Genomic DNA, 23,574 nt, shown 5'->3' with positions numbered 1-23,574 from the left:
AGCAAGGCAGACAACGTTACCATCATTTTACAGAGGAGAAACCTCAGGATTAGTAAGAAAACCTGCCCAAAGCTACACTGCCCCTAAGTGGTGGCGCTACTACTTGGACCATAGTCTATCTGTCAGACTTCATGGCCTGGGTCTTCTCACCAAGCCACAAGAAGAATGAGACCTGCCAATAACATCCGATGGATTCAGTCCCTTTCCTAAGGACAAGATAAAAAGAAAAAAAAAAAAAAATTACATTCTAGGGTATAGTAAAAATTAATCCAATAGTTTACAGAACCTTGCCAACAAAAACGGAAACGGAAAAAAAAAAAAAAAAAAAAAAAAAAAAAAAAAAAATGGAGAATATTTGTATAATTTTGTGGTAGGAAAGAAGCTGTCTTGGCATGTCATGAGATCTAGAAAAGGGGTAAGTGAGGAATTGGTAAAGGGTCAGAAAAAATAGTTACATTGTATAATGTTGAATATACTAATTATCCTGATTTGAGCATCACATATTGCACACAAATGTTGATATTCATCTTTGTACCCCGCAGATGTGTACAGTCAACTATGTTTCAATTTTTAAAAAATGGTTTTTAAAAAAGAAATAAATAAAAAGATTGATGGATTGATCTACATAAAAATGTATTACTTCTATATGTCAAAACATCTATAACAAGGTGGGGAAAATGCCTGCAACACATGTTAAAATTAATAATTTAGGGCCGGCCCAGTGGCGCACTGCTACAGTGCGCCGCTTGGGAGAGCAGCAGCGCTCCCGCCGAGGGTTCAGATCCCACATACAGACCAGTTCCCGCTCACTGGCTGAGCGAGGTGCGGGCACAACACTGAGGGTTGCGATCCCGTTGCCGGTCCCGGTCCGGTATGGGCGCGACACTGAGGGTTGCGATCCGTTGCCGGACACGAAAAAAGGAAAAAAATAAATAAATAAAAAATTAATAAAAAATTAATAATTTATAAGGGGGACATGCCAATTGAATAACCCCCCCCCCCAATAAAAATGGTCAAAGGTAAAATCAAAAAAGCAAACTGCAAATGACTGGTAAGCATTTAAAAAATATACAATCACACTAGCAATAAAATAACTCAAATTAAAATGAGATACCACTTTTTAAAACTGAGAACCTGGCTATTTTACTTACATCTTTCAGTTTAGGAAAAGTGTGGCAAACTCCTAATGGGGAATATATTTCGGAACAACCTTTCTGAGGACAATTTAAAAATAGGTTTCAAGAGCACATGCATATGATGTAATCCTAGGTAGTTGATGTGATTTAGTCTATATCAATGATTTGCAAAGAGGTATATGGCAAATTGGTTATTTTGTTTGTTTGTTTTTTAAGATGACTGGTAAGTGGATCTTACCCTTGACTTAGTGGTGTTAGCACCACACTCTCCCAAGTGAGCTAGCCAGCCATCCCTATATAGGGATCCGAACCTGTGGCCTTGGTGTTATCAGCACCACACTCTCTCAAGTGAGCCACGGGCCGGACCGTATGGCAAATTGTTGAGTGAAAAAAATGCAGGTTACATTATTGGCATATATGAAACGATCCCATTTATGTAAAATTGTCAGGGGGCAGTCCACACACATCTGACTATCAATCAAGATACCTGGAAAATGTTACCAAAATAGTAACAATGGCTATCTGGGTGATATCTGGGTTTTTACTTTCTTCTTGGCACAGATACATAAACACAAATACTTTGACCCCAAAATTCTTCTCTCATAAGATAAATTCCTAGAAGGAATGAAAGATGTTTGCAAAGACTATCCATAGAGTGTCTATCATGACACTGTACCAAACACTGGAAACAACCTTTATCAATTAATTCACAGTGGTTGACTGCTAATGCAGAGATCCATTTTTAAAAAATAAGAGTTCTTATGAAGTTGGCTGGTCTGAGGGTAGTGAGTTATAAGGACTTATTAACATTAGTGTCACTAAAGTTGGCATAAAACCCCCCACTCATAACTTTGACTGGCTTAAAAAAAAATGAGAATTTACTTTCATACATAAAAGAAAGTCTGGAAAACATAGGTCACGCCCAGTCTGGTGGCTCCTTGATATCCTCAGAATGCCAGACATCACATCTGAGTTCTAGGCAGTAAGATAGGCAAGGAGGAGAGGGAAAGAGCTTCTCATAGCTGGGTCAGCCCCTTCTTACGAGATTTCCTGGAAGCCTTACCCAATGACTTCTGCCTGCACTTAACTGGTCACCCCTAGCTGCTCAGGAGGCTGAGAAATGAGGATTTTTTTAGATGGGTGCATTGCCACCCCAATTAAAATCTTTATTATGTTTCCTAAGGGAAAACAGATAGTGTATAGGTTTCTGCCATACCACCTAAGTTTCCAACAACTAAATGTTGGTTAAATTATGTAACAATGAAATACTATGTACAATTTTAGGGAGTGTTGCAGAAGAGTATTTAATAACAGGAAAATATTTTCAAGACAGTGTTAAATGACAAAAAAGATATAGAAAGAAGGCACGGGATGATTCCATTTTCATTTTTAAAATGCAGACATGTGTAAAATCATACATGCATAAAACACTGAAGGAACATGTACCAAATGTTGACAGCATCAGCTGGTAGAATAACAGAACGGTTACTTTTCTCCTTTTTGTTCTGCAATATTCTCTAATTTCTAAAAAAAATTACGGAAAATGTATTTTTGTTTAAAGAAAAAATTTCTATTTTTAAAAATTTATAGTTTCTTAACATTGTGTTAAGGTCTATTCACAAATTTTTTTTTTTCCTTTTTTGTCTTTTTTCATGACCAGTAACGGGATCGCAACCCTCGGTGTCGCTCCCGTACCGCGACCGGCAACGGGATTGCAACCCTCGGTGTCGCGCCCGCACCGCGCTCAACCAGTGAGCGGACCGGTCTCTATATGGGATCCAAACCCTCGGCGGGAGCGCCGCCGCACTCCCAAGCGCCGCACTCTACCGAGTGCGCCACGAGGCCGGCCCAATTCACAAATATTTTTAAATAACATCGCAAAACAATTTACTTATACTCTAATAGTACAGGAAATATTCTACATTAGGATTTAAGGAAACAATTGAGGAATTCTGGTAGCCACTTCAATTTCTTGATTTATACTTTTTTTTTTTTTTTTTTTTAAATGACCGGTTAGAGGATCTTAACCCTTAGCTTGGTGTTGTCAGCACCATGCTCAGCCAGTGAGCAAACCGGCCATCCCTATGTAGGATCCGAACCCGTGGCCTTGGTATTATCAGCACCACACTCTCCTGAGTGAGCCACGGGCCGGCCCGATTTATACATTCTTGGTAACACAGTCCTTACACAGTAAGCGACGTGCTGTGATACGCAGTAGAAATACAGTGTCAAATTAGAGCTAGGCCCTGCCTCAAGGAGCTCACGGAAGGAAAGACAGAAGTGAATCAATTATTATAGTACAATATATTTATGACAATAAAAATAACAGATAAAAGTCAGCTGTTTTTGGAATTGTGGCTGGGTAAGAGAATGTCCCTATTCTTAAAAGATGCACACTGAGTTTTAGGGTGTAGTTTCACGATGTCTGCAGCTTACTTTCAAAGGGTTTGTTCAAAGAAAAGGATAGAGAGTAAGGCACATGAGAAAAAGCAAATGTGCCAAAATAACATTTAGGTGAAAAAGATAAAAGTGTTCACTGTATCATTTTATTATTCTTTTATTTATTTATATGGGGAGGTGGCTGGCTGGTACAGGGATCTGAACCCTTGACCTTGGTGTTATCAGCACCATGCTGAAAATTTTCGGAATAAGTTGGGAGAAGTTCCGGGTCTGATACACTTGGGTTGTGTGGAAACTCTGGTCTGGACCTCAGTCTTTTCAGCAAATTGTATTCGCTGCAGTTCTATGTTCCTGACCAGTCTCCACTGAGTGGTCCTGCACTGACGCGGGCAGATCATCTGTCCAGTCTGTGCCCCCAGTGTTCCCCCGGTGGCCCCATCTCCCCTGCAACCCGCATTCCAAACACTTCCCATGGGACAGGCCGTGTGCTGGTCCCTTGCAATGACTCACCAGCCTATGAGCAGCTCCTTTTTTCAGCTGTTCTGTCTCCTCGCTCCTATGTGGGTCCATGGGAACCCTGTTAGTGGTCTTGCTGGCCTGCGGGCCACCAAGACCCTCTTCTCCCTGCTGCCTCTAAGCAACTTCTTAGGAAGGGCACAGCTGCAGCTTTTGCCAGCTCTTGCTCCATGCACTCACCAGCTCCAGCCTTGAAGCAGCTGGGATTCGAAATGGTGGGAGGGATCCCTTCTTTCTCTCATTGTGGCTTCTCCTGCCTTCACGCATTCCATAGGTTTCTCTTTCCCATCCCCTGAGCTCTAGCAGCCCCAGCTTGGCTGTTGTTGCTTTTTAATAGTTGTAAATTGGTTGACTTGTGGGAGAGAGTGAAACTGGGGACCATCCATTCCACCATCTTGACCAGAAACCCTTCCATGTTCTTGAGAGTCAATTGCAGGGATGCCAGCAGCTGCATCCTGAGTCTTAGATTACAATAAATGTGGTGTTTTCATGAACCAACCATTCACAAAGCAACTTCCTGGAGGCTCAGGCAGGGGCCTGCTCCTCCAGCCTTTCAACACCTCTGCACACACCTGAATTCCTTGTTGAACCTCTTTCTGCTTAGAATACCCAGAGTGGCTTGAGCTTCCTGTGCTGAGCCCTGACTGGTAAGTCCACTTTAACAGGCTTCTAGATTTTTTCTCAAAAACTGTAAAGCTGATAATGGTTTTGAAAACACATGATTCCATAACAATGTGGAAGCTGAGAGGTCATCCTTTCCAAATTTATTGTTAAGTGGATGGAATTAACTTCTTAATAACAAACCAGGTTCAAGACCTCCAAAGTCAGTCCTACAGTTAATGGGCAAAACTTATCCCCTCACACATTACTCCCCTATTGGCATTAAAACTGGAGCCAGTGTTAAACTGCTGAGAAAGATGAGTACTTTATTCCAATTGTTCTATGACTCATGACCTTTGTTGTGCCATCTGGAAACCCACTAGGATACAAATGTACCGTTTAAAATCAAACACATAGGGATGTTAGTTTTTCTGTTTCATTCTCATATTGTTCTGAGAAATTACAGATATTTTCTTCTAAAAGAGGCATGGTCAACTATTCAAGTTGTGCTGAACCTAAAGTAATCTAAGTCTAGTCTTAAACAACTTATGGCCTTGGATCATGGTCATTTAGGAGAGTCTGCAAATGATGAAAGTTTACGGTCACTGTGAAAAAGTTATCCAATCAAAACCTTGTAGAACTGTCTACTCTGTGCATAACAGCATATGGAATCAAAGGCCTCTTCTGATATATTTCTAACTCCACAAATGTGAATTTTAGAAAGTGAAGTGTCAGTAAATTCATCATTCGATTTCTGGATTCACTTTAAGTGATAAAAAAACATGTTTTGATGCCTGAATTACAATGGTAACTCAAATGTTTGGGAATGTGATGGAACCCATCAGTGGTTTCCCAGTACTCCAGTGCTATTCTGCTCTGCAGCTGGAGAACTGGTATGATCTCAGCCATGCCATTGGTACCCAGTAAAATATGTAATTCACTGCTATGCACAAATCAATACCGTTTTCACCCACCAAATTGAACCTATAGATAAAAACTCCATTGCTTTGAAAGTAAAGACGATTTCTTCAGAGATGTATTGTCCTTGTTGCAATGTCTTATATCTCTCCTACACATTCTGTGGGCTTTTAGTTTTTTTAAGCCCCATATGAGGTGCCCCATTTTCCCAAATACGCTATACTATTTTGTGCCCACCCATTTCTGTGGTGAACACCTCTCATATTTAAAGACATGGGTTAAATATTTCCTACATGAAGTCTTCTGCATCTTCCATTGCAATTGATACATTCCTGTCTGCCTAGAACCTTCCTTCCATCAAGGAAGTGCTCCCCTTTCATCCTATGAGATCCCAACCACCCCTAGCCACAGGAGAGGACAGATAACCTAAGCACATTCAAGCGGAGTACTTCCGTGGAATTTGCTATGTGGACACTAGAAAAAAAAAAAAAGAGCTTCTCTTTCTGTAAAGAAGGAAGTTTGGAGCTTCCTACGCCTATCTCTTCTCTGTATGGACAAGTGGAAAAGACGGGAAAGGGAGAGAGACAAGAGGGGAAGAGGAAGGAAGGGTAGGAGGACAGGAAAGGAGAAAAAGAAGATGGGGCAGGGGAAGAATAGGACAGAGAGAGACAAGGAGAGAAATAGAGAGAAGGGAAGGAAAAGGAAGAATTAGGAAGCTGGGGGAACCAGATGACATAACTTAGGTCAATGGATTCAACTGTACCTTAAGCTGGTACTACCCTCATTTAGATGAGCCAATAAATTCCCTTTTGCTCAAGCTAGTGTGGGTTGGATTTTTATCACTTGCAACCCAGTCAGGACCAAGAAACACATTTTTCTATTACCTCTCTTGCCTTTGCTCTGCATTCCTCACAGATTTAATCCTGGCCTGATATAATCTGAAGTATTTCTCACCAGTTTGCCTGTGAACTCACAGAAGACAGGCCTTGTTCTTGTATTCCCAGTGCCTAGCACATGGCAGACTCCCAGCAAATGTTTCCAGGGTGGGTCATATGCCCAATTTTGCCATCCCACTTGAAAGTCACACCCACTTCCCCCCTTCCCCCCACCAAAAAAAACACCCCAAGATGTAAAAGGAGATTTAGCACACCTCTCACTCATGGGGAGAAATGTGAATGTCTGTAACAGCTGTTAGGGAAATGACACCTTTGGGGAAACTATGTTAATATTAAGTACAAATTGTTCTCTAAAGATGGAAGAGCTGTCCTGTGGGATGAACTAACAGGAGATAAAAAATGAGGTCTCCCTAAAATGCCCACCAGTATTGTCATAAATGGGACTGCTGGATTGGCTGACATTCTTAGGCTACCCGACTGAGTTTTACGAAAATATATGGAGCAGATTAAATATACTTTCCAATCACCTCAGGTAAGAAATACAGATAGGAGCTATTTCAGTCCATTCAGGCTGCTAAAATAAAATACCTTAGACTGGGTAATTCATAAGCAACAGAAACGTATTGCTCATAGTTCCAGAGGCTGGGAAGTCCAAGATCAAGGCCCCAGCAGATTCAGTGTCTGGAGAAGGCTAACTCTTGGCTTCGAATATGGTGCCATCTAGCTGCGTCCTCATGGGGTGGAAGGGGGCAAACAAGCTCTCTTGGGACTCTTTTATAAGGGTGCTAATCTCATCCATGAAAACAGAGCCCTCATGACCAATCACCTCCCAAATGCCCCACCTCCTAAAACTACCACATTGGGGATTAGATTTCAACATATGAATTTTGCGGGGACACATTCAGACCACAGCAGGAGCTACAACTCACCCAATCCCAATTAAATAGATTATAACTTCTGGGGATAGGTCAGATTTTTCAAGAGGAAGTTGTTTCCTGCCTAAATAAGGGTTCCAGAAAATATGTGTTAACGCATGAAATATATACCAAAGGCTGTGAAGGGGTGTTGGTGCGACCTGGTGTTCTCTGTCTCATTTGAAATAGCTTAAAGATTTCTTCCCAACAGGATATGAAGAGCAATCTGTTCCAGGGGACTGTTTTGGTTGAGATAGGGATTAGCCACATCTTGAGGACAAGGTGGGAAAAGGCATATTTAAGAGAACAGTTCTCTTGGGGGGCTTATACGGATTGGGCAGATTTTATGTCAGAATTCCAAATGTGCTCCTAGTGTGGTTACAGTTGCAAGAGCACAGATTAGTCGACATCAACTCCAGGCTCCCATTTCATTACCAATAGGATGAATTACGCAGGGGAACCAGCTATTTCGTTTGCATTCCAGTCTCCCTAGGTACAAAATGGGGACAATTCTACCTCTACCCACCTTACTAGTTGTTAGACAAAACGTTAACAATCATTTGCTCTAATTCCATTATCTTTCCCATGAGAAAACTCATGCTTTAAAGCCCTGTTCTTACCATTTTTTCTGTCTCAGATCCTTCTGAGGATTTGTTGAAGGAAAGAATCACAAAACTCCTGAGGTTCTTTCTTAGGGAAGTCAAGTTAGTAAACCCTGAATTAGAGAAAACAATTTCAATGAATGAAAATAATTTTAAAAAACAAACAGTAAAATAAACTTATTTAATCATGAATTCAGTTATTTTCAGGCAATACTGTTCATCTATTAACACTCAACATATTCCAAACTTACAGGTTAAGTACCACTCCATATTTCCTATCAGTAACTACCATTATACATGAGCTTCTTCTACAATCATAGCGAGAGAACGAACTGCTAAATGTTTGTGGTAAATAAATTCAGTAAGGCACTCAAATCCTAGACATGAACTAATACAGGGACTCTCTCCCCTGCTTTATGAGTTGAAACATGAGCATGTTTCCTTCTTTTTCAATGCTTTTTATAGAAAGATATGCTGTTCTTGAACTTGTCTAAGCATAGGTTTATACCAACTCATCCATTATTGTGTACAGTTATAATCAAGGAAATTATTTCATGTTGCTAGTTTATTAAGATAGGAATAAGGGAAAGCAGTTAGAGTTTATTAGTAAAACAAAAAAGCAATTTCTGAGGAAATGTCTTACATGTGAATCCCCAGTACTTAGTATAATGCCTGGAATGTAGCAGGGACTAAATTCAGTGAACAAACGAGTGAACCTTTAATTCCTAGAGAACTGCTACATACCACCTTCTCTAAAACAAAGGAAGAGACCAAAAAACAAAAACACAACAAACTTTAACAACTCACAGGATTTTCTTAGGAAAAAAAGCTTTAATTTATGTATTTAGCACAATTCTCTTTGTAAAATATGTTTATTAAAAAACCCAAACAAGGGCCGGCCTGGTGGCGCACTCGGTAGAGTGCGGCACTTGGGAGCGCGGCGGCGCTCCTGCCGAGGGTTCGTATCCCATATGGAGACCGGTCCGCTCACTGGTTGAGCGCGGTGCGGGCGCGACACCGAGGGTTGTGATCCCATTGCTGGTCGCAGTGCGGGCGCAACAACCAGGGTTGCGATCCCGTTACCGGTCACGAAAAAAGACAAAAAGGAAAAAAAAAAAAAAAAACCAAACAAAAGCCCTGTCATTCATTTATTTCAAAAGACAGATCATTTCAGTACTTCTTCCTTCAACTGCCTGCAGTTTCTTCATCTGGCCTCAGAGAAGGGCATAGGCATCATGCTTTATACTAACAAATGAAAATCCAGTAAGGAGAAATCCTGTTGCAAGGGGTAGCTGTTTTCATCTAATACGAAAAGGCTCTGAATCTTCATTGCCCGAGGTTCCCCGCTGGCTGCCAACAAGGAGTGGAGCACGTCTGCTGCAGCCATCCCATAGGTGACCTCTGAGGAAGGTACTGTGGATTAAACACACAGAAACTCTCAATATCCCTTCTGGGTTGACAAAAACACACACAGTGTAGGGTTTTGTTGTTTCCCTTGATCCTCAAGTCTCAAACCCATTTCAAATTTCTCTTCCCTACCTTCTCTTTCTAGCTGCAACTTGCTGAAGGTACTCTAGAGTGATGGCTCATGATTCCTGCTGAACGTGAAAAGCAGGTGCAGATAACACATTGTGCAGACTGACAGCAGTTCCTGTTAGGGCACAGCTATTAGCTTCTTAAAACAATACAGAACTAAAATTAATGTTTCCTAAGTTTGGACTGAAACAAAAAGGGCGTGTCCGTATAAGAAAAGTACTCTTATACTTACTCCATCTACAGTTCTTATCACAGTTATATGTATGTGAAGGTTACTAACATTAATAAAGCAAATATATTTTACAGGGCCTAACTTTTTAGAATTACACACAGAAATGTTAAGCTTGCAAAAGACAGAAAACTTTCCCTGGGCTAAAGTCTCTGTTGTAGATAAAGAATTGTAACACAGCAAAATTGCCGGCTCTAAGATCAGATGTCCTCGGTGCAGCTAAACCTAATGATTGTTGCCATGACAATTATCTTACTGTTCTTTTGTAAACACCTATGTTCCTTTTTTGTAACTTTCTTGCCCAGAGAATAAATACTGAGAGAGAAACCTAGTTCAGGGTTATTTTTCCAAGGAATGCTTCTCTCTTGAGGGTTCCTGGAAATTAACCCCTTCAGGGCTCTCACTGCTCAGAAGAAATGGGCTTTGAGTAATCCTTTGCATCCCCTCACCCTGGGAGAGGTGACATACATATATATATGTATGTGTGTGTGTGTGTGTATTATATCTATAAAAGAACCTTGAATCAGTTATTTAATGAATATCAAATATCAATAATAAGAAAAAATGCTAAAATTATAGGTAGACATGTCATTTTATTTTGCATTGTCCTATATTCTTCTTTGTTTTCTTAATCAAGTTTTTCAGCAGGTTGCTCAATACCAGACTGATAAGGCACCATCAAGTAGGCTCAGACTACACTAGTTTCCTGACAAATACCACCAGTGTTTCTTGGACTGGGGTAGACTCCTGGAGGACCTCTGACATATTTTTGGAAGTGTGAGAATTCTCTACAATAATTTTTAAATTTTGTATTTTCACTTTGATAAAGTTTGATTTTTAAAAAATCAACATTAGTGATAATTCAGATGGTCTGATGACCACGTTATAACAAATGACATTTTCACTTATGGTTACAATCTAATTAATGCCAAGAAGTATGACTTTGTCTCAAAAATGGACAAAACATGGAAGTATGCTTGATATGAGGATGATGCTTCTCTAATAAATAAAGACTAAGTTATGCAAAAAATGGAGACGACTAAAAATATAAAATATATAGAAGAACATTGAGAAAAGAAAAAAATAGCCAAAAAAATGAAAATGAAATAAAGTGAATAAAAAAGAACGGACAGGCTTCTAATTAGGATGTAGAAAGCTGGAAAGAGTGTGGCTCCCACCCTAAAGTTATTGGATAAAGCTAAATCATCAGAATCATCACTTTCTTCAAACCAAAGTTTGTACAGAAGCCAAGAAGACTGAAATGTATGGAAAGACAGGTGCCTCCAAGGACAGGGAACAGGAGCACAGATTACCCTGGGGCAGGGCTCAGAAAGACAGGTCCACCAAACAAGCAGGAAAGAAGCATGGGCTGTAGTGGATTGAATGGTCCCCTGAAGTAACTGAAGCTTAATCCCCACTGTGCCTGTTGAGGATGGCAACTTGTATTATGGTAATTGAAAGGTGGGGCCTCGAAGAGGTGCTTAGATTGTGAGGACCATGCCATAGTGTATGGATCAATAATGGTGGTCATGAGTGTGGTTCTGAGGGCTTTAACAGGAGAGCACATGAGAGTCTGTCTCTCTCTATGCTCCACCATTCTTGCCATGTGAGACCCTAAGTTGCTATAGTCACTGCCAGGAATAGGCCCTCACTATATGTGTTCTCTGGACTTTGGACTTCCCAGCCTCTGAAACTGTAAGCAATAAATTTTCATTTTCTTACAAATTATCCAGTTCCGAGTATTTTGTTACAAGCAATGGAAACAGACTAATACATGTACATGTGCTTACATTTTTAATGAATTGCTAAAAGCCAATGAACTGCTAATGCCACAGACAGAAGGGGAGTGTGCATCCTCATGGGTTCTTCCATGTGGTTCTTTTCACCTCCACCAGGTGCTCACAAGACTGGGGCAGGGCAAGACAACAGGAAAGCTCCCAACCATGGTGAAGGCCTGGAGGAGGGGAGAAGCTGCCAGGAGAAAAAGCACAAAACATCACCTGGGCCTCCCCCTTAAGAAACAAAAGCCTTCAACTGCTGGAGCAAGAGCAGCAAATCCTGTTGTCCCAGGGTACAGGTGAGGACCCAGTGCAGATGGGGGAAAGGTAAAAGAAAAAATCCCTCTATCCCTGGGGGAGCATCAGAAAACCATCCTTGGGCCGGCCCGGTGGTGCACTGCTACAGTGCGCCGCTTGGGAGCGTGGTGGTGCTCCCACCGAGGGTTCGGATCACACGTACAGACCGGCCGCTCACTGGCTGAGCGAGGTGCGGGCGCAGCACGGAGGGTTGCGATCCCGTTGCCAGTCCCGGTCCGGTGCGGGCGCAACACTGAGGGTTGCGATCCGTTGCCGGTCACGAAAAAAGACAAAAAGGAAAAAAAAAAGAAAAAGAAAACCATCCTTGATCAAGACCATTACTGGTCCCCTACCACTGTGGGAGGGGCAGGACCACACAAAACCCACCAAAGACACAAGGCAGAGCTTGGCTGCCATGGTAGGAGAGGCAAGGCCACACCCAAGATCCTGTATAAGATTGGGGCTGGGCCAGAATTAAAGAGAATCAATCCTGCTCCCTCCCACCAGGCTAAGATGCACCAAATAACCACCAACAAAAGCCTGTACAACTTGGGGAGAAGCAAAAACATGTAGAGACATTTTCTCTGGGGCCCAGGTGCAGAGTGAAGGGCTAAGCTAATGGTGGAGCAGGAATATTGGGGAACCACTCCCCACCACAGGCACAAGATAATACTAGAAGAAATTGAAACCAGCGCTGACCTGAAGGTAACCACAATAATAATAAAACCTGAATCCAACTCAACTTCTGAAAAGACTGACACTATCCTGTCCACCTCTTACCCCCAGTAAAGGTCTACAAGAGGTATGCCCATTTCCAGGTACAATACTGTTTACCTCAGTCTGTAGTGTTCTATATGTAATGTTCTGCATTCAAGCAAAAATTAAGACACCCAAAAAACAAGAACAACAATCCACTTTAAAAGACAAAGCAATTATTAGAACCAGATTAGCTCATCTGCTTACAGAGTCTGAGACTAATGAGGACAGGTATGGAATTTGAACATCTGACAGGTGGGTTATCTTCACTTTGTTCTCAACCACGGACTATCCCAAGCACTGTGGCTAAAGATCCTGCAAACCATCCCACTAACAGTGGACTATCTTCATAGTGTCACAGATTCATTTACTTCACCCATAAAACTAGGGTCCTACTATTTTTGCTTACCAATTGGGAATTTGGGTTAAGGAGCAATTAGGTTCTTCCTGCTATTCATGTACTAAGACAGAGGTACAGCAAGTCTTACCTTCTTTACATAGTCTTATGTTTCACTAAACTAAATTATCGTTCCGCTTTTATATTGACAGAAAAATCCTTAATTTACAGAACGGTGTTCCTTCTGTTCTAATGTACCATCTACACTTCTGAATGAATGGTTTCACTAAGAATAACCTCTTGATGGCAGGTTGATATATTACCTATCACTCTATTGAGGCAGTCCGGAGAAATGTTGAGAAGAATCTTCTCTAGCAGCTTTGATCCTACATGGATGCAAATGGTATGACTTCCATCAACTACAGTCATTGAAGCTGGCCTACAAAAGAGAAAACAACACATAACCTTCAAAAAGATTTTCAAATGAAAGAAATGCTTAAATGCAATATAATTTCAGAAAGCTTTGGGTTTTTATGCAGGATTAATTTTAATTTCTAAAACAACTCTAGGATGTTCTGAAACATCCTAGAAACAAGAGAAGGCTTTTTTTCTCCAAGTTTCAAATAATAAATTAGTAAATTTTATTTATTCCATATTCATATTAAAATTTCAGATACCAATATAGGAAAAAATATATTATTTTACACTGTTATATAAAGTATTTTTAGAAATAAAAATAAAGATGATAACCACATGTGGGGAAAATAGGATAATTTAGTCAGGCTCCCTTGGCTCAGGTCTGGTCGGGGGGGTTGAGCGGCACATTCTCAATTCTTTGTAAACAAGTTGTGTGTGGGTGGAGTTAGTGTGCATGTGCATCAATATATCTTTTTAGTTATTGCTATTGTGTGTTCTTGAGTTTGTGAAGCAGAGCTGGCCAGCAGAGCTCCAGTCTAAAAATAGGGCATGTTTACTCTGCTGGCAGCTGTTCAGTTTTTCTTTGGACTTTGCCAATAGAAGTTGAGTTTCTGAGTTTCTCCTTTGGACTGCTTAGCTCATAGTGTTGGGTGTGCTGAATAAAGCCTACTCCTACTTCAGCCAAGGCTCCAAGGACCTGTTTGCCAGTTACCTAGCTCATAGACCTGTGTGTGAAGGGTTTGTGAATGGACTTGAAGGGTCTATGAGCTCTAGACCCTAGCCGTAGCTCAATACCATGTATTTGGCAATCACAATTTCAATTTATTTTTTCCCCACTGGATTCCTTCCGACAGACATAAACTATTTTGCACGTCAGTAAACAGAGAACTAGATAAACAATTTTCAGTATATCCTACATTACAACACTATGCAGCTATTAAAAAGAATGAGGAAGATTTATAAGTGCTATTAGGGAAGAAGTGCCCTAATAGACTATAAGGAACAAACAATATGAACAATGTTATTTCATCTATACTTATAAAGAAAGGAATATATGTGTGCCAGTATGAGCATAATAAGTTAGTGGAAGGATATACAAAAAAACTAACAGCTAAAAAGGAGTGAAGTAATGACTTATGCTACAACATGGATGAACCTTGTAAACATCATGCTAAGTGAAAGAAGCCAGTCACAAAGGACCACATATTATATGATTACATTTATATGAAATGTCCAGAATAGGCAAATCCATATAATAAGAAAGTAAACTAGTGGTTGCCATGAGTTGGGGGGATGGGAAGTGATTACTAATGTGTATGGGGCTTTGTGGATGGGCAAGTGATGAAAATGTACTAAAACTGGTCGTAGAAATGGTTGCCCAGCCCTGTGAATATACTAAAACCATTGCATTGTACATTTTAGATGGGTTAATTTGATGGTATGTGAATTTAATCTCAGTAATTTTTTTTTTTTAGAAAAGACAATATGCAACTAAACAACTACAATATGCAATAAGTACACACAGGGTAGTATAGTATAAAATAAAAGAAGGTGGTTAGGAAACACCTCTCTGATGAAGCAGCATTTAAACTAAGACATGAAGAAGCCAGCCTTGTGGAGTCAGGCAGTGGGAAGAACACGTGAGAAAGTCCTAAGGAGAAAAAATTGAAGTGTCTAAAGAACTGAAAGAAGGTCAGCGTGGCTGGAGCACAGAGAGCAAGGGAAAAAGCAGCAGCAGATGAGACTGCAGAGACAACAGGTGTAATGGGAAACTACTGAAATGTTTTTAAGCAAGGAAGTGATCTCTACCTCGGCTGTGTAGAGTTGACTAGATGAGGCAAGGGCAGAAGGAGACCAACTTAGAGACGAGTACTGTGATCATTTGAGCAGGAGGTAGCACTGGCTTGGACAGGCCCAAGTGATTCTAGATCAGCAGGTATGACTTCCCATTTTGGTTTCACAGTAACTGAGGTTTCAGCTAGGGGAAGGAAAGCAGGGATGCCACATACGCTGCAATATGTGGGAAATCATATATAATGAGAAACTGTCCTGTGTAAAATGTCAGTGGTGCCCCTGTTGAGAAAGACTAGACTAAAATGCTGCAGTGGAGATGGAGAAAAGTGGATGAACTTGTGATATAGTTCTGGATGAAAACTCACAGGACTTGCCAATAGATCACATGAGGGAGGTAAGGAAAAAGGAATGATTCGAGGATTATGTCCAGGTTTCTAGCTTACATAATTTGGTAGATGGTAGTTTCATTTATTGAGAAGTATAAAAATAGAGAGAACCTGGTTTGAGTATGGTTAGGAAAAACAAAGTCCACTTTGCATATTTTTAAGTGTGTTATACCTGTAAGACATCCAAATAGAACTGTCAAGTAAAGAATTTGGTACTTGAATACTGGAGCTTGCAGGAGAAAACCAGGGTGAAGATGAGAGTGAAAATCACCAGTATGTGGACGATATTGTACAACATGAAAATAGTTACCATCATCCAGGCAGAATATATAGAAAGAACATATAAAAAGGAAGGACAAAGAAGAAGACTCGGGATTGATCCCAACATCTAAAGAGTGGGCAGAAGAGACTGAGAAGAAAGGGTCTGGGAAGTAGGTCAGAAAGCCAGGGGAAGGCAGTGTCACTGAAACTAAGTGAGGAGGCTGTTTCAAGGAGAAGGAAGTAGTCTAATGTGCTGAATGTAATTAGAGGAGGAAAAGGAATGTCCAATGAATTAGGCAACAGTAAAACTGTTGGTAAATGTGACAAATACAGTTTCAGTGGCATCGTAGGAGTACCGCGGAGCAAGCTGAAGTGATGTTGGAGATGTAGAAGGGGAGAAAGAATATATTTACAACTCTTTAACAAAGTTTGGCTGGATACAAAGCAGAGCAGAAAAACTGGTGGTAAGAGGAACATGTAATGTTAGGAGATTATTTTGTTTATGTGTTTTTAATATAAGAGATACTGGAGTATGACTGGTAGGAACGATCCATTATAAGAGGTAATAACTGAAGATCAAAAAGGAAAAACAAAACAGGATGCAGAACCCAATGGTGGGTTTGATCACCATAGATAACTCTCCGTCCTATAAGCCTCGCCCAGACTTTTTTTATGAATTGTATTTCTATACACTACTTTCCAGTTTTTTGCCTCTCAGCAACTCAAACAATATGAATCAGCACTTCTCCCATTGTTACTTGTTTAATAAATAACCATATTATTCATCCAATTGTAAATTATCTGTAATATATCCATGATCTCCCTTTACCTGCCACTCAATCATTAAATCTCACCGATTCTATTTTCCACTACTCTTAAATCTGTCCATTTCTTCCCATTCCCACCACTTACACTCTAGCTAGACATGACTAATCATGTCTCCCCCATACATATGGCCACCAAGTTCAAGGGTCTGGATGTCTGTACTAGCCAGCAGCCAAAACCAAAAAACAAACATAATCAATATCCTATTAACTCTTCTCTGCATTTAGCCTCATTCTAATCCATTCTTCAGCGTATAGCTATGTTCACTTCTAATGAACAAAATTTGGCAGAAATGATGCCACGTGACTTCTGAGGCTAGATTATAAAAAAAATGGCTTCCACCTGGAACCCTCTCTTGGCTTGCTTGTTCTGGGGAAATGAGCTGCCACTCTGTGAGAACACTCAGGCAATATACGTAGATACTCATGTAAAGAGGAACTCAATGTGCCAGCCATACAAGTAAGCCAGACTGGAAATGGATTCCCCAACCCCAGTCAAGCCTTCTGATGACTGCAGCCCCAGCCTACACCTTGCCTACTACCTCTTGAGAGACCCAAGCACCGCCTAGTGCTGTCTGTGTAGGAGCCTTAATTAGTGATTTGACCTGTTGGTTTCTTTGCTTCTAGTACAGAAAAAACAATGTAATTGCTGTGTTCCAAAAATGTAATTCAGAATACATATCCTATAAAAACATTTTTAAAGAAGATGTTCTATAATAGCTATAAAAACAGTAACTATTCTATCTATATGTGCATTTAATAAACATTTGTGGCCTGGTATGAGACTCCAACTACAACATTTAGTGTTACTTCCAATGGAAAATCAGTTCCAAGTTACAAAAAACTAACATAAAATGTGATAGATCCACTCACAGTTTGGGACTGTCATGCCATACAAATGTTCATTAAGTGTTCCATATATAAACTAGTAGGCTTTTTGACTACAGAAGCATAACTTCCACAGTACTAAATATCAGATCAACACATATAGATACTTAATAAATATTTGATTGAGTCTTGGAAAAATACACAATTAGAGCTTTCTCTCATTCAGTTTGCTGACTGATTTATGTAGATGATTTCTGAATCACATACTTGATAATTTGAAGGGAATCTGTTATTTACTCTCAAAATTTTCTTTTCAAGGAAGCCAAAAAATCTGGACCCTTAACCTAAAAACAATTTAAAGGCTTTTAAATAAATAATCAAAAACAACTCTGACCTTAGCATGTCTGTTCAACATTCTAGCAAGACAACAAACTAGTACTACATCTTGAATGTGGTACAGCTTAGAACTATATCTTGTATACTTCACGCTAGTTATAACATAATCAGGCAATATTGATCCATGAAGCCTTCCTCTTCACTTGATCTTAGCCAAAAGGCCAAGAAGCAATTGTGAAGTCCTTCTCTTGAACAGTCATTCTTTAGACTGAAGATTCAAAGGCCCACCTCTCCATAAAAGCATATTATTGGACAACATTTTCATCCAATAAATAATTATATTAAATAAGTCACCTATGTATACTTTTGAGGGGCCTTAACTGTTGATAAGAAACCAACTTAATTAATTATGTTTGTTACATACCATGAGGTATGTAACATGAGAGGGTGAACAGAACTAACACCATCTTGTTCCCCACCCACCATGCTGAGTCCTGTTTAACCTCATTCATTTGTTTCACTATCAGTTACAGATTAACCTTAGGGCAAGCACATAACCTTAGGGCAAGCACATAACCTTAGGGCAAGCACAATAGGAACAGAGAGTTTAGGGACTAGATGACTTATCACAACTCCTGACATCAGCTAGTCTGTGCACAAACATCACAATCTTCCTGCTTTGTAGATCACAGGAAACTTATTTCTCTTAAACTATTTCTTTGAAGCTATATTTGCCTTGCCTAAAAGAGTGAGAGAGCTCTCCTCTGCTGTAGATGTCTGATTCTCTGCTGTGTGCAACCTTCCCTGTATGAAAGCTCTTTTAACAAAAATCTTTGTATAGGTTTGCCTGCTTCATTCTTCGGTCAGAAAGTTCCTTCTCAGTTCAGAGGGTATTATACTCTAACCTCCTCCTTGCACAACTGGCACTGCAGCCAGGAGCAGACCAAGAATTAAGAAAGCATGGGTAAGGGGGATGTGGTGAGGGAAATCTTGGGGTCAGTGAGGGAAATCCTAGGCTAGCCAGCAACTTCCATGTGGGGGTACCTGGACAGGTTTATTGAATGATTTGTCTGGCCATCGAGGACCAAAGACAACTTAGAAAATAATAAAAAGATTTCATTTACCAACTAAATATTCAGATTTGCTGGCTGCATACAAGGACTGTCTGCAATGCCAACTATGGTGATACCCATGAGACATGCACCAGGGCACATCGGACAACCTACCCGCTTAGTCACCAGATGGCAAGTAGATTACATTGTGCCCCTACCAACATGTAAAGGATATAAATGCATTTTAACATGAGCAGACACTGCAACTGGACTTATACAAGCCTCCCCGTGTAAAAGGGCAAATAAGGCTGCTACGATAAAAGGACTCACAAAATTAGAGAACATGTATGGAACTCCATCCCAAATTGACAATGACTAGGGTACCCACTTCACCAGATATGATGTGCAAGAATAGGCTGAAGCCCACAACATATGAAATTTTCATCTCCCTTATAAGCCCATGGCTATAGGTCTCATCGAGAGGAAGGATGGCATGACTAAGACCACCCTAAAGGTTTTATCACCCGGCAGAACCCTGAAGGAATGATCCCCTCACTTAACGTAAGCCATCAGACTGATAAATGCTGCACCCACCATGGGACAATGTCTCTTATGATCAACTGGGTGAGCATATGCTGTTCACTAGAGCTTTAAAGTACAAATACAAGGAGGTCTGAGGCCACTTCAAGGGGATGAGGCACTTGTTCTGCGTTTGCCACAGAGCCTCCCACCTGGGAAAAACTTTGGTAAACTACAAGTTAAAATGGTATCCCCCTCCCAGGTGACTTGGTATTCTTATCCCATGGGGGGATTGTCCTACCTCTGGCATCACACTCAATCCTCCTTTTTACTTAGGAGAGGGCCCAGCTTTGACCCATGTGACCTCTCCATGCTCTCTAAAACAGGGAACAGAAGTGGGTCTACCATTATGGGTTGCAACAGAAGCCCCTGTTTATAACATGCTTGTACCTATTCATAGCACTGAGGGCCAAAATATATGGTACAGCCCACCAGGGAACGTGCCAAAAAAAGTGGTATTGGCACATGCTCATCAAACTGCAACTGTGTTATTGTTAAATGAAGACTTGTCTTATCTGGTACCTTTGAAACATTTATCTTACCACTCTTAGCTTCCTCATTTTATGTCCCTCCCTACGTCAGGAAATGTTTCTGTCCTGGGGGGCCACCTTTGCTGAAGTGCACAACCACTCCAACTGCTGGGTATGCAGAATTCGGCTGGAGTCCAGCACTCAGGGAATGCCCTCCAACAAGACAGAATGGGAACTATGGGTGGAGATGATGACTGTACAGAGCAAAGACCCGCTGGGCCCTCTGAATATGACACGAAGGCCTGCTCTATTATTTGATTAAAATGACAATAAGTAGTACATGTTCTCATTAATAAGGCACTACACTAATCACCCCCAGATACCTACTGCCTATCACATTTGGGATGTTCTGGGATGGCTTTGTGCAGAACATGGGATGTTAAGCTGGATAGCCCGTTTTTGTATTGAAGGGATGAATCATAGCCGACACACACACAGACACTGGTGTGATTACCATCCCCCACTGCATGTCATACACCAGGTATTGGACACTGAATGGACCAGGAGGAAAAACAAGACATTCAGAGCAGGCACCTTTTTGGCACCCAAAAATGATATTTGGATTTGTGAGACAAACCTCTACCTATGGTTTGGATGGACTGGCCGAAGCACTGTAGCCTTTGCATCTCTACCAGGCAGAGTACATGACACCCTGCTGGGAGTTCTTCATAATCTCCTGGCTCTAAATTCCAGATGAAGCCAAAGACTTGCCTAGAGGGAATAGCCGATAGCCATGTTTTCTCCCCAGTTGTCAGATATCATTACAAAATTGGGCATCCAGCCATTGGCCAAATTTACTGCCACTGCCCTGAATGACTCCTTCCAGCACACTTTCTTATTAAACCAAGAAACAATGCAAATGAAAAAAAATGGTACTACAAAATAGAATAGCTTTAGATATATTAACTTTTGCTCATGAAGGAACTGTGCTTTGGCTTGGACAAGAATTCTGTGATTACATTCCTTCCCATGAGGCTAAAGTAACTGATTTGCTTTCTCTCATGAGAAAGGCCATTGAATATGTAGACAATCTTTCCTTTGCAGATGCTTTTAGTAGACAGCTTACTTCTCTCCCTGGCAAATGGGGAACTGTAGCCCTTAGTATCTCCCTCTGCTTAACAGGGATATTATCTCCTACTGTTACTACAGAATAGGGATACAAGTCACTATCTGATATCTGGCCCTAGGGTCATTGCAAAATATTAGCAGATAAAAAGGTATGGGCCACAAAAGGTGTTGGGGGTGGGGTGTTAGAGCATGAAGAGGCCTAATGCCATCTTGTTCCCCACATGCCACGTTGACTCCTGTTTAACCTCATTCCTTTGTTTCACTGACCAGTTATATAGATTAACCTTAGGGCAAGCACAATAGGAACAGAGGGTTTAGGGATCAGGTGACTTATCACAACTCCTGGCATCAGCTAGTCTGTGCACAAGCATCAAAAGCTCCCTGATTCACAGATCAAAGGAAACTTATTTTTCTTTTTTTTTCTTTTTTTTTTTTTTGTCTTTTGTCTTTTTCCGTGTCCGGCAACGGATCGCAACCCTCAGTGTCGCCCCCGTACCGGACCGGGGACCGGCAACGGGATCGCAACCCTCGGCGTTGCTCCCGCGCCTCGCTCAGCCAGTGAGCGGGAACTGGTCCGTATGTGGGATCTGAACCCTCGGGCGGGAGCGCCGCCGCGCTTCCCAAGCAGTGCACTATCCAGTGTGCCACCGGGCCGGCCCAAAACTTATTGTTCTTAAACTATTTCTTTGAAGTTATGCTATATATGCCTTGCCTAAAAACCAGAGAGAGAGAGAGCTCTCACCTGCGCAGATGTCTGATTCTTTGCTGTGCAACCTTCCCTGTATGTAAGTTACCCTTTTGACAAGAATCTTTGTACAGTTACCTGCTTCATTCTTTGGTCTGAAAGTTCCTTCTCAGTTCTCATTTCTAACCCCACCATGCATTTTAATTCAATCTTCTTTTCCATAAAAGCAACTTTGAAAGTAATAGAAAAATCCATTCACTTATTTATAACAAGTATAAACATCTGAAATGGGAAATAAGGCTTGTGGACCATGCTTCTGTAAATATTCTTGAATGATAACCATGATAACATGCTGAATATATCTGCATATAGTTTTTAGATACTGCAATACTTAGAAATAATAAGAGCATGAAACACTGAGTGCAATTTTGTAAAGGAATGTAATTTATAAGGTAAAAAGAAAAAAGATTATCCTAGACTTTGAACATTTATTATTTGAAAAACAATGTGTTTTTCACTGAGCTGGTTATGGTTAGCAATTTTACCGTAGAACATTAATTTGCTATCCTTAATTTCTAAGGTGAGGTGGGAAAACTGAGATATAGAAAGGTTAAACATCTTATGAGTTTCCAAAAGTCAGAGTTAAGATCATATAATACTTTTAACCTTTAAATTCTAATTACAGTCATGTGCCACTCTACGATAGGAATAGGTTCTGAGGAATGTGTCACTAGGTGATTCAGTCGTCATGCAAACATCACAGAGCGTAATTACACAAACCTAGATGGTCTAGCCTACTACAAACCTAGGCTATGTGTTACAGCCTACTGCTCCAACCACCATTGTATATGCGGCTCATCATCGACTGATAGTCATGCGGTGCATGACTGTATATGTTAAAGTGAGGAAATGAACTACTTGTGAGCCATTTAGACCCTGGTTAAAAATGTAAACCAAGGGCTGGCCTGTGGCTCACTTGGGAGAGCGTGGTGCTGATAACACCAAGTCAAGGGTTAAGATCCCCTTACCGGTCATCTTTAAAAAAAAAAAAAAAATGTAAACCAAGTAAAAATTTTCTTTAGTAGAACTGTCTGGAAACAATTAGATTTCCCAATTACTACCTTTAAAATTCCTGTTATGATTACTGGGCAATTTTTACTCTCATAAATAGCTATTTATCACTCAAGAAGACAATGTTACTCTCTTGGATTAACTCTAAGTTCTTGTTAAAAAGCAAGGATTGATATATTTAATTTTTTGGTCATTTCTAGTGTTATAAATATTTTCCATCAAAATGGCTCGCTTAGTTGCCTTACCTATAGTATATTTTCTTCATAGTAAACGGCAAGCAGCTAAAACATTGTTTGTAGATCTTATTCTCATCTGTTTCTAGTTCCAATCCACATTTTGCGCAGCCAGTATATATAATGTTGGGAAGAGAAGAAAAAATACTCTTCAGAGAACTGTGAGCATTTAGAGCTATCTTCTGAGCTGCTGTAACAGGAAATACCAGCTCTAAAATCTGGGCTTTAACTAGAACCACTCCTATAAAAGACATACAAAAAGAAATATTTCAAATTATTGGACCAAAATTATAACTTTAATTTACAAACAGAGTTAATTATATAGTTGATTTACAGTCACTTATAGTAAAAGACACACAGAAGTCCTGTTCTTGGTTTTCTCTTCTTCACTCTTTTCCAAGACAATCTCACTCACATATGGCTTCAGTATTTACTCTAGAAACTAACAAGGGATCTGCCTGTAACTGAGTGAAGATTCATTTGGCTAGTTTTGCTGATCAGGTGGATGTTTTCTTCCTCCCCATCTTCTAGAATCATGGAAAACAAGTTTAATCCCTCTTTAAGGAGAAATCCCTTCAAATACTTGAAACTAGCA

At 40.5% G+C, this 23,574-nt stretch overlaps 1 protein-coding gene across 1 annotated transcript in view; it reads right to left on the bottom strand.

Moving 5' to 3' along the window:
• Positions 1 to 9,117: 9,117 nt before the first annotated feature.
• Positions 9,118 to 23,574, bottom strand: part of LOC103600352 (protein FAM35A-like) — a gene marked incomplete at its 5' end in the record, with an annotated part of 30,947 nt that continues 16,490 nt past the window's right edge. Inside the window, 3 exons of the mRNA XM_008584618.1 lie at positions 9,118 to 9,395; positions 13,239 to 13,354; positions 22,992 to 23,220. Coding sequence (XP_008582840.1) covers positions 9,223 to 9,395; positions 13,239 to 13,354; positions 22,992 to 23,220 — 518 coding nt within the window. The remainder of the gene's footprint in view (positions 9,396 to 13,238; positions 13,355 to 22,991; positions 23,221 to 23,574) is intronic.

Source organism: Galeopterus variegatus, unplaced genomic scaffold, assembly GCF_000696425.1.
Source record: "Galeopterus variegatus unplaced genomic scaffold, G_variegatus-3.0.2 Scaffold3315, whole genome shotgun sequence".
Classification (NCBI taxonomy): Eukaryota; Metazoa; Chordata; class Mammalia; order Dermoptera; family Cynocephalidae; genus Galeopterus; species Galeopterus variegatus.
This window is presented reverse-complemented; position numbering and strand designations above follow the sequence as displayed.